This window comes from Penaeus chinensis, unplaced genomic scaffold (genome assembly GCF_019202785.1).
Source record: "Penaeus chinensis breed Huanghai No. 1 unplaced genomic scaffold, ASM1920278v2 CTG_5230, whole genome shotgun sequence".
Taxonomy (NCBI): Eukaryota; Metazoa; Arthropoda; class Malacostraca; order Decapoda; family Penaeidae; genus Penaeus; species Penaeus chinensis.
Window position 1 is genome coordinate 90 of NW_025918330.1, and position 12,411 is coordinate 12,500.

Genomic DNA, 12,411 nt, shown 5'->3' on the forward strand with positions numbered 1-12,411 from the left:
CAGTAATGGAAATATAACTATAAATGTCAGTAATACCAATGTTAATTAAAATAATAATAATGATCTCATTAATTTTACCATTTTCATATTATTATAATTATTATTAACTTTTTCAATGATAATGGTCAAACTAATAATGATTAAAAGATAATAACAATAAAGATAATAATAACAGTAAGAAAGGAAACGTCGATCCCATCGCCTTACCTGAGTTGCTTCTGGCATTGACGTCGGCGCCCCCCGCCAGGAGGACGTCCACCACGGTATTATGACCATTATACGCAGCTGAATGAAGGGGGCTCCATCCTGAGGGAGGAAGAGGCTTGCATTAAGCGTCGTGTTCATGGGTGATGGGAAGGAGGGTGAAAATGGAGGGGAAGTGGAGGATGGGAATTAGGGTGATGGGGATAAAAGGAAGAGGAAAGGATGGAAAAATAGAAGGTAGAGAGAGCAGGAAAGGGGGTTAGGGAGGTAGAGAGGGAGAGAGAGATTGGAGGGTGGGGGGGGTAGAGGTATGAAAATGGAAAAAAAAGCCTTTCTTTATCTCCATTTCCTTTGGCGAGAAGAAATATTGTCGCGGGAAAATTGACTAATTGGCACCTCCTGCCTAAGTCCCGCGCTTTTTGTGAGAAAAAAAAACAACAGTTTCCAAGCATTTATTTTGCATATTGATGGCACCTATTGACTGTTCTCTTCACACCCAGTGGTGTTAATGCTAATTGGTGGTCTGAGCTTTTTTATTCCGTGCTTATGAACGTCATTTATCTGCCACTCAGAGCCCGTTTTTTAACGGGAGTTGCCAATTGGTCAATTTCCAATATATTTAGGACATAAGGGTTTGTGTGTGTGTGTGTGTGTAAGTTTGTGCTTGTGTCTGTGTTTATGCTTGTGTCTGTGTATGTTTGTGTTTGTGATTGTGTGTTTGTGAGTGTGTGTGTGTTTGTGTGTGTGTTTGTGTGTGTGAGTGTGTGAGTGTTTGTGTGTGTGTGTGTGAGTGTGTGTGTGCGTGTTTGTCTTTGTGTGTGTTTGTGTGTGTGTTTGTGTTTGTGTGTCTGTGTATATTTGTGATTGTATGAGTGATTGTGTGTGTGTGTCTGTGTTTGTGTGTATGTTTGTGTTTGTGTCTTTGTGTGTCTTTGTGTGTGTGTATATGTGTGTGTTTGTGTATGTTTATATGTTTGTGTTTGGGTATGTGTTTGTATTGATATGAATGTTTGTGTGTGTTTATGTATGTTTGTGTGTGTGTTTCTGTTTCTGTGTCTGTGTATGTTTATGTTAGTGGTGTGTGTGTGTGATTATGTGTATCTGTTTGTGTTTGTGTGTTTGTGTTCATTTGTTTGTGTGTGTTTGTGTTTGTGTGTGTGCATGTTCGTGTTTGGGTGTGTATGTTTGTGTGTGTGTGTTTGTGTTTGCATGCATTCCATATTTATCCCTTTGGAGGAAGGTGCCAATTAGTCCATTTTCCCGAGAAAATATTTCTTCTCGAAATGTTTCGTTCCACAAATCGACAAATGAAATGAAAATAAAGAAATGCTCTTTTTAAATGGATTCGTTGTTTCTCTCAAACGATCATAAGAATTACAGCATTACGATAATAAAAATAATAAGAAGAACAACAACAATATCAACAAGAATAATAATGGTCATAATAATAATAATGATAATATAAATGTAATTACTTGTGTGTCTCAAGGCGTGGTGATTCCAGTACTATAACCTACTATAATAATACTATTAATATTAATAATAATAATAATAATAATAAGGATCCTAAAAAGAAAGAGAAAAGATAAAGGAAGATGGGAGAATGATTAGAAAAGAAGAAATAAATAAAGAAAATCAATGAGGGAAAGGAGATAGAGGAAAGAGCGAAGAAGACGAAGGAAAATAAAAAGAGGAGGAACAAAGAGTAGGAGAAAAGAGAAAGGAGGGAAAGGGCAATGGGAAAAAAAACAGGAGGAAGAAAGAGAAATGAGAGAGAGAAGAAAGGAAGAGGACAGAAAGAAAGGGAGGTAGAGAAGAGAGAGAGGGAGAAAAGAAGGAGGCCGGAAAGTAGAAAGGAAGTCAGGAAATCAGAGAGAGAAAAAGAGAGGAAGATAAAAACGGAATAACAATGAGAAAGGGAGGGAAATGAGAGATACAGAGGAGAAAGAGCGGCAGAGAGAGAGGAAATGGAGAGAAAGTGGAAAATGAAGAATATGAGACGAGAAATAAAGAGAAAAGAGAGAGCAATAACAGTAAAATAAAAGTAATAATATAACAGACAATAATAATTACAACAGCAACAATAACAATAATTATAACAGCAAGAAAATGATGATAAAAAAATATTATTATCAATAATAACAGTAATAAAACAATAATAAGGATAATTACGAGAATATTAATGATATCAGTCAGACAACGAATGGTGCCAGAGCCAAGCCTCCAACTGGAGCGTTTCACTCGCATCAGAAGTCTATCTTATTCTTTTTCGTTTTATTCTCACTCCTCATGAAAATAGAAACTGGCAGAGCTACTATAGTTGGTTGACGTTGTGTGAAAAAACAGCATTTATCAAGAAAAAAAACAATAATAATAATCTGAGCAGAAAAGCGAGTCCAAAACTGACCATCTGGCAAAATTTCTATCGCAATCTGGTCGATGTAACAAAGCCAATCGCATGAGACACTCGTTCTTTACGAAGGTTGAAAGAAATCATTAAAAACCTTCATACTGCTTTGTTTCAATGGACCTCGTTAGGTTAAATCATAAATTAAACATTTATAATTATATAATAATCCACGCGAACTTATAAATATTGAAACGGAATAAAAAAAAAAAAAATCTTTATATATAAAAGCACGAATCTTTAGACAAACCATGCATAAACGAATAAAAGGACTGATTTTCACATCCATAAAAAAACGACAGAAAACGAAAGGCAGGGATGACGCTAACAATGGCTCGAAACACGCGGTCCGCCTGGCTGTGCGCTCCTGGCGAGGCGCATGGGTCGAGGGGCGCCACCAACTTTGGGGAAACTTAAACAAAAGGATTCACTTCACAACGATGCAGCGACGAGAGAGAGAGAGAGAGAGAGAAAGAAAGACAGAGAGAGAGAAAGAGAGGGAGATAGAAAGAGAGAAAGAAAGACAGAGAGAGAGAAAGAGAGGGAGAGAGGGAGAAAGAAAGAGGGAGAGAGAGCGACGGAACCGGAGTCCTGGAGCCTCGACGCCTTCATTGGCGTTTCTGTCGCCTCGCGTGTCCTTGGCAGAGGAAGAGGAACAGAGGGAGAGACGGAACGGAAGAGGAAAGAGGAGAGAATAATGAAGGGAGGAGGAGGAACGAAATGGAGAATGGAAAAGGAAGAAAAGAGAAAAAGGAAGAAATGATAGTGATGAAAGTAGGAATAGCACAACAAAGAAAGAGTAGAAACTATCAACGGCGTTAGTGAAATAAAGAGAGAAAGAAGGATAGAAAAAGCATAGAAATTTAGGCTTTTTTTTTTTTTTATCTCTCTTTCTCGTTCCTCCTGCCCGCTCTCTCTCTCTCTCTTTTCCTCCTGTCCACTCCCTCTTTCTCTCTCTCTCTCTATCTTGCCCCTCCTCTATCCTTCTCTTGATTTTTCTTCATCTTCCTGTTCTATCTTCCTTCCCCTTTCACTCTTTTATCCACCTCCACCTCTCTCAGTCCCTCTTTTATCTCCTACACTCTCACTTCCCTCCTCCTCTTCTTCGTCCTCTCTCTCATTTTCTTCCTCCTCCTCCTCCTCCTATCTGTTTTCCAATTCTCTTCCTCTCTCCCACCGTCCTATACCTCCTCTTCCTTCTTTCTCTCTTTCTCTTTCTAATTCTCCTATCTTTAACTACTTTCCTCTTCCCACTCGTCTTCTTTTTTCTCTCTTGCTCCTCCTCGCCTATTCTTATTATTATAATTTTCTTCTCCTTCTCATCCTCCTTTATCTCTCCTCCTCCTCCTCTTCCTCTCTACCTTGCTCCTCCTCCTTCTGTCAGTCCCTCTCTTCCTCTTGGAAGGCGAGGTCCAGGTGAGAGGATGAGATGAGAGGAAGAGGAGAAAATAGAAGATAAGAGAGAGAGTAAGGGAGGAAAAGGAAAGATAGAGGTAAGGAAGGAAGGAAGAGAAAAGGAAGTGAAGAAAAGGAGACAAAGAGGGAGGGGGAAAAGAAGAAAGAGAAAAGGAAAAGAGGAAAAACAGAAAAAATGGGAAGGAAAGGGGAGAGAGAGAGAGAAAAAAAAAACAGGCCTAGAGTTTCTCTCTTCACACACACACACCCACACACATACAAGCGCGCACACACACACACACACACACACACACACACACACACACACACACACACACAGGCGTACACACACCCATACAGACTTACACACACACACGCACACACACTCACAGGCGTACACACACTCGCACACAGACTCAGAGGCGTACACACACATGCACAGACGTACACACATAAGCACACACTCACAGGCGTACACACACGCTCACAGGCGTACACACACTCATAGGCGTACACACACACAGGTGTACACATACATCCACAGGGGTACACACACACTCATAGGCGTACACACACATACGGACACACACTCACAGGCGTACACACACACGCACACACTCATAGGCATACACACACACTTAAAGGTGCACACACACACGCACACACACTCACAAGCGTACACAAACACGCACACACACTCAAAGGTGTACACACACACACACACACATACAGACACTCACATATACACGCACACACACATACGTGCACACACACATACATGCACACACACACTCATTGGCGTACAGACATACATATACGAATACATACACGCACACATACGCACACATACACGCAGACACACATACACGCACGCACACACAAACACACACACATACACGCACACACATACACATACACGCACACACACACATACACGCACAAATCTTTTGGCAATTATGTCCTAAATATCACGGGAACAAATATCGGCTCTGAGAAATTGACTAATTGGCAACTCCCGACAAAAAACAAGCTCTGAGTGACAGTAAAATGGCGTTCATAAATACGGAATACAAAAATTCAGACCACCAATTAACATAAACAGCACCGGGTGTGAAGAAAAACAGTCACAAGACATCATCAATATACAAAATAAATGCATGGACACTGTTTTTTTCTTTACCCCAAAAAGCGCGGGATTTCGGCGGAAGGTGCCAATTAGTAAATTTTCCCGAGACAATATTTCTTATCGACAAAGGAAATGGAGAAAAAGAAATGCATTTTTTTTTTTTTTTCATTTGCATCTCTCTATCTCACTCTATCCCTCTCTCTTTCTACCTCATATCTCTTTCTCCCCCCCCTACCCATCTATCTCTCTCTCTCTCTCTCTCTCTCTTTCTACCTCCCTCTCTCTCTCTACCCCACCCCCCTTCTCTCTCTCTACTCTTTCTCTTTCTCTCTCTCCCTACCTCCTCTCTCTTTCTACCCTTTCCCCTTCTCTCTCTCTACTCCCTCTCTCTCTCTCTCTTTCTACCTCCCTCTCTCTCTCTACCCCCCTCTTTCTATACCCCACTCTCTCTCTATCTCTAACCCCTCTCTCTCTTTTTCTACCTCCCTTTCTCTCTTTACCCCACCCCCCTTCTCTCTCTCTACTCTTTCTCTCTCTCTCTACCTCCTCTCTCTTTCTACCCTTTCCCCTTCTCTCTCTTTACTCCCTCTCTCTCTCTCTCTCTTTCTACCTCCCTCTCCCTCTACGCCCCTCTCTCTCTGTCTATAACCCCCCTCTCTCTCCCTCTATCCCCTCTCTCTCTTATCCCTCACTCGCTCTCTCTACCCTCTATCTCTTTTTCTACCTCACCCTCTCTCTCTCTTGGGAGGGAGAGAGAAGAGAGAAAATGTCGATAGGGAAAAAACAGGATGGAAGAAAGAGGAGATAGCAAGGCAGGATTTGGAAAAAGACAGGAATTGAGGTAAATGAGAAGAGACGAAGTGAAGAAGAGGAGAGAGAGAATAGTAACAGAGAGGGAGGGAGGAGGAGGAGAGAGAGAACAGTGACAGAAAGGGAAGGAGGAGGAGAGAGAGAGAATAGTAACAGAGAGCGAGGGAGGAGGGAGAGAGAGAGAGAATGGTAACAGAGATGAAAGGATAATAATAATAATAATAATAATAATGTTATGATTATTATAATTTTGTTATAATTATCATCAACTTCAATGAAAACAATACAAAATAATATTAATTTAAAAGATAATATCAATATAGATAATATGCAGTTTCTTTTTTTTCTTTCTTTTTTTTTACTAGTAACGGATGGTGGAGAGGCGCCAACTAGTCAATTTTCCCGAATTGTACCTCACGAGATGATGGGGATTATAATGCTATGGTAATAATAATAATAATAATAATGATAATAATAATATTAATTTTATAACAATAATAATAGCAGCTGCGAAAAAGGAAGAGCGGAAGAGAAGTGACAAAGAGAAAATAGCAAGAAGAAAAAAAAAAAAAAAAGGAAGGAACGGAGACAGAAGAAAGAAGTAATAAGGGAAAGAGGGTGGAAGAGAGGGAGAGGAAAGAAAAAGGAAGAAAGAGGGAATGAGAAACAGGAGGACAGATGAATGAGAAGGAGACAGGAATATATATATATATATAGTAAACATTTCGAAACATTTTCTTTTCCACAATACCTAACACAAATTATATTGATTTTACAAACAGAAAAGTCGAAATCTGGTATTCATCATTTTCTTGTCTTATGACTTTACAGATGGCGCTGCAAGACAAATGAGCGGTCATGTTTTCCATTGCTATTTTGCACTTTTATATATAAACACACACACACAGAAACACAAACACGCACATACAAACACACAGAAACACACACACATACAAACACCAACAGAAACACAAACACACATACAAACATACACAAACACATAAACAAACACACACAAACACATGCACAAACATAGAACACACACACACAAAACAAACACACATGCACAGACACACACACGCACAGACACACATGCACACAGAAAAAACAAACACACAAACACAAACACACACATAAACAAACACATATACACAAACACATATACACAAACACATACAAACACACACACAAACACACACGCACACACAACACATACACACAAACACAAACGCACACACACATACAAACCCACATACACAAACCCACACAGAAACACAAACAAACACAAACATACTCAGAAGCACATACACACAGAAAAGCACAAACACAAACATACTCACAAACACACACACAAATAAACACGCACAAACACACAGAAACACAAACATACTCACAATCACACACACCCACAAACACAAGCACACACACAAACACACGCACAAGCACATACACACATATACAAATCTTTTGGCAATTACGTCCTAAATATCTCGGGAACAAATATCGGCTCTTGAAAATTGACTAATTGGCACCCCTCGACAAAGACCTGCGCTCTAAGTGACAGAAAACTGGCGTTCATAAGCACGGAATACAAAACCTCGGACCACCAATTAGCATAAACATCACTGGGTGTGAAGAGAAGACTCACAAGACCACATCAATATGCAAAATAATGGCATGCAAATTATTTTTCTTTTCTCACAAATAGCGCGAGAGTTAGGCGGAAGGTGCCAATTAGTCAATTTTCCAGAGACAATATTTTTTCGCGTCAAAGGAAATGAAGATAAAGAAATGCCTTTTTTTTCATTTTCATCTCTCTACTTCCTCTCTCCCTCTATCCCCTCTCTCTCTGTCTCTAACCCCTCTCTTTCTCTCTCTCTTTTATCCCTCACTCTCTCTCTCTCTACCCTCTATCTCTCTTTCTACAACCCCCCCACCCCCCTCTCTCTCTCTTGGGAGGGAGAGAGGAGAGAGAAAATGTCGATAGGGAAAGAACATGATGGAAGAAAGAGGAGACAACAAGGGAGGATTGGGAGAAAGACAGGAATGGAGGTAAATGAGAAGAGACAAAGGGAGGAAGAGGAGAGAAAAAGAATAGTAACAGAGAAATGACTGCCTTCTCAGATGGAACTTTGGCATGAAATAGAAAAACTGGCCTAGAGTTTCCCTCTCTCCACACACACACACGTACACACACACACACATACACGCACGCACACACACATGTACACAGACGCACACACGTGCACACAAATCATTTGGCTCTGGGAAATTGACTAATTGGCAACTCCCGCCAAAAACCCGCGGTCTGAGTGACAGAAAAATGACGTTCATAAGCACAGAATACAGAAGCTCGGGCCACCTCTTCGCATGAACATCATCGGATGGGAAGTAAACAGTCACAGGGTGCCCTCAATATGCAAAATAATGGCATGAAAACCATTTATTTTTCTCACTAATAGAGCTGCAGTATGACGAGAGGTGCCAATTAGTCATTTTTCCCGAAACACAAATCACCAAAGAAAATGAAGATAGAAAAGCAATTATAAATGCTAAACATTCCTCCTAGTTAGTGATAATAATAAATAGAATAATGACAATAAGGATTAAAATACTAAACACAACAACAGCAATGATAATAATAATAATAATAATAATAATAATAATAATAATTATTATTATTATTATTACTATAAAATGATAATAATAGCATTGATCCTACTAATAATAACAATGACAAACATATTGATACTAATGAAAGAGAATAACAATGATGTTATTGTTGATATATTAAAGTTGATAAATTATTAAAGTTCATAATTCATTTGAATATAAATCCACTGATATTTTATAATAAAAAATAAGAAAAGGTTTAATATCCGAGATGAAACTATGAATACCAATATCGGCTTCAGATATATGACGGCGTTAATGAAAGTGATAAAAGGATCTTAATCAATGGTTTTTAATATAATGATAAAAATAACAACAATACCAATTATGATTAAAAAGTAACAATAATAAAATACTAATAATAATGAAAACAATAAAACAATAAAGCTAACAACAATAATGCTAATAATTCTAACAATAGTATTGATGTAATTGTAATAAAAATTATTAAGATAATTATAATGTTGATTATAATAACAAAAACAATAATAATAATACCAATTACAACAACAATTGTAATAATAATAGAGACAAAAATAATGATAAAAATACTGCCGCCGTCCTCGGCTTCACTCCGTGTGTTTATGTTTTTTTTCGTGTGTGTGAGTGTGGGAGAGAGTGTGAATATGAGCGTGTGTGTGTGAATGTGAGTGTGTCTGTGTGTGTGTGTATGTGTGTGAAGGAGAGAGTGTGAATGTGAGCGTGCGTGTGTGTGAATGTGAGCGTGTGTGTGTGTGTGTATGTGAATGTGAGTGTGAATGTGTGTGAGCGTGAATGTTTGTGTGCGTGTGAATGTGAGTGTGTGTGTATGTGTGTGAATGTGAGCATGTGTGTGTTAGTGTGTGTGTGTGTGAATTGTGAGCGTGTGTGTGTGTGTGTATTTGTGTATGTGAGTGAATGTGAGCGTGTGTGAGTGTGTGTGAATGTGAACGTGTGTGTGTGTGTGTGAATGTGACCGTGTGTGTGTATATGTGTTTCTGTGTTCGTGTGTCTGTGAATGTCAGCGTTTGTGTGTGTGTGTGAATGTCAGCGTGTGTGTGTGTGCTTGTGTGAATGTGAACGTGTGTGTGTGGCAGTGTGTGTAAACTTGAGCGTATGTGTGTGTGTGTGTAAATGTGGGCATGTGTTTGTGTGTGTGTGTGTTTGTATGTGTGTGTGTGAGGGAGACAGTGTGAATGTCAGAGTGTGTGTGTGTGTGAGGGAGCGAGTGTGAATATGTGTGTGTGTGAATGTGAGCATGTGTGTGTGTTTGTGTGAATGTGAGCGCGCGCGCTCGTGTGTGTATGTTTGTGTGTGTGTGTGAATATGAGCGCGCGCGCGCGTGTGTGTATGTTTGTACATGTGTGTGGATTTGTATGTGTGTGTATGAGGGAAGGAGTGCGACTGTATGTGTATGTGTGAATGTAAGTGTGTGTATGTGCTTGTGTTTGTATGTGTGTGTGAATGTGAGCGTGTGTGTGTAACTATCTCTCTTCCAACTTCTCACTATGTATGTATCTATACATGTACAAACATACATATAGACATATATAGGAGTGTATACATGTATATATGAATGCATATATATATATATATATATATATATATATATATATATAATTTTTATGTAGATATTACTATGTGTGTGTCTTTGTGTGTATATATATATATATATATATATATATATATATATATATATATATATATATATATATATATATGTATGTATGTATATATATGTATATATGTACATGGCCTAGACATTCCCTCTCCACACACACACACACAAACATCCAAGCACAAACACACACACATAAGTAAACATAAATACACACACACAAACACAAACTTACAAAAAAACTCGCACACACATAAACATAAACACAAAATCATACACAGAAACACAAACACACATACAAACATAGACACACACACAAACACATAACGACACACAAACACATGCACACCCAAAAAACACAAACACACACACACAATTACAAACACACAAACACAAACAAAATCACACACAGGCACAAACACACAAACGCAAACACACACAAACACACACATAAACACAAACACACATACACAAGCACAAACACGCACAAACACACACACACACAAACACAAGCATAAACACAAACACACACACAAACAAACAAGCATGCACACAGACACACATGCACACACACACAAACACAAGCACACACACAAACACACACATAAAGAAACACATACACACAAAAACAGACCCACACACAGACACACACACACACACACACGCACACAAACACAAGCATAAACACAAACACACACATAAACAAACAAGCATGCACACAGACACACACATGCACACACACAAACACAAGCGCACACACACACACATAAAGAAACACATACACACAAACACAGACCCACACACACAAACACACACACACACAAACACCAGCACACACACACAACACAAACACACTAATAGAAAAACACATATACACAAACACACACAAAAACAAACACACACACAAACGCAAACACAAACAATTATAAAAAAACAAACACAAACACAGTTATAAAATCACACACACATACACAAACACACAGGCACAAATACACACATATTAAACAACACACACACGCGTACAAACACACACACAAACACACATGCAAACACAAAGACATACACACAACCACAAATAAACACACAAATACAAACACGCATACACACAGAAACACACACAAACACAAACATACTCACAAAAATACTCGCACAAACATGCATGCACAAACACACAAACACAGAAACACACACACAAAAATTACAGACACACAAACACACACGGACAAGCACGCACGCACTGAAACACAAACATACTCAGAATCGCACACACACAAACACACACACACACAAACTCAAACAAACACACAAACACAAAAATACACACACACAAACACACACACAAACGCAAACACAAAAAAAACTTGCACACCCACACACAAACACGCACACACACAAACAGACACACAATCACACACACAAACACAAACATAGGCACACACACAAAAAAATACACACACACAAACACACGCACACACTCACAAAACCTTTTGGCTATTATGTCCTAAATATCTCGGGAACAAATATTGGCTCTTGGAAATTGAATAATTGGCAACTTCCAACGAAATACCACGCTCTGAGTGACTGAAAAATGACGTTCATAAGCAAGGAATACAGAAGCTCAGACCATCCATTAGCATAAACACCACCGGTTGTGAAGAGAACAGTCACAAGGAGCCATTAATATGCAAAATAATGGCTTGCAAACTGCAATTTCTTTTCCCACAAAAAAGCGCGAAATTTAAACAGAAGGTGCCAATTAGTCAATTTTCCCGAGACAATATATATATATATATTTTTTATTGGTTTTGCGTCTTAAGAGATAATGATTATAAAACTATGATAATAAAAAAATATATATATCAACAGCAATAATGATAATAAAAAGGACAATAATAATAATAATAATAATAATGGCAGTAATGGAAATATAAATATAAATGACAGTAATACCAATGTTAATTAAAATAATAATAATGATCTCATTAATTTTACCATTTTCATATTATTATAATTATCATTAACTTTTTCAATGATAATGTCCAAACTAATAATGATTAAAAGGTAAGAACAATGAAGATAATAATAACAGTAAGAAAAGAAACGTCGATCCCGTCGCCTTACCCGAGTTGTTTCTGGCATTGACGTCGGCGCCCCCCGCTAGGAGGACGTCCACCACGGTATTATGACCATTCGATGCAG

At 38.5% G+C, this 12,411-nt stretch overlaps 1 protein-coding gene across 1 annotated transcript in view; it reads right to left on the bottom strand.

Moving 5' to 3' along the window:
• Positions 1-207: 207 nt before the first annotated feature.
• LOC125024807 (GA-binding protein subunit beta-1-like) overlaps positions 208-12,411 on the bottom strand; it is a gene marked incomplete at its 3' end in the record, with an annotated part of 18,741 nt that continues 6,537 nt past the window's right edge. Inside the window, exons 2-3 of the mRNA XM_047612573.1 lie at positions 12,334-12,411; positions 208-306 (exon numbers count right to left, since the gene is read on the bottom strand). The exon at positions 12,334-12,411 is cut by the window's right edge and continues 20 nt beyond it. Of these exons, the coding sequence (XP_047468529.1) occupies positions 208-306; positions 12,334-12,411 (177 nt within the window). The remainder of the gene's footprint in view (positions 307-12,333) is intronic.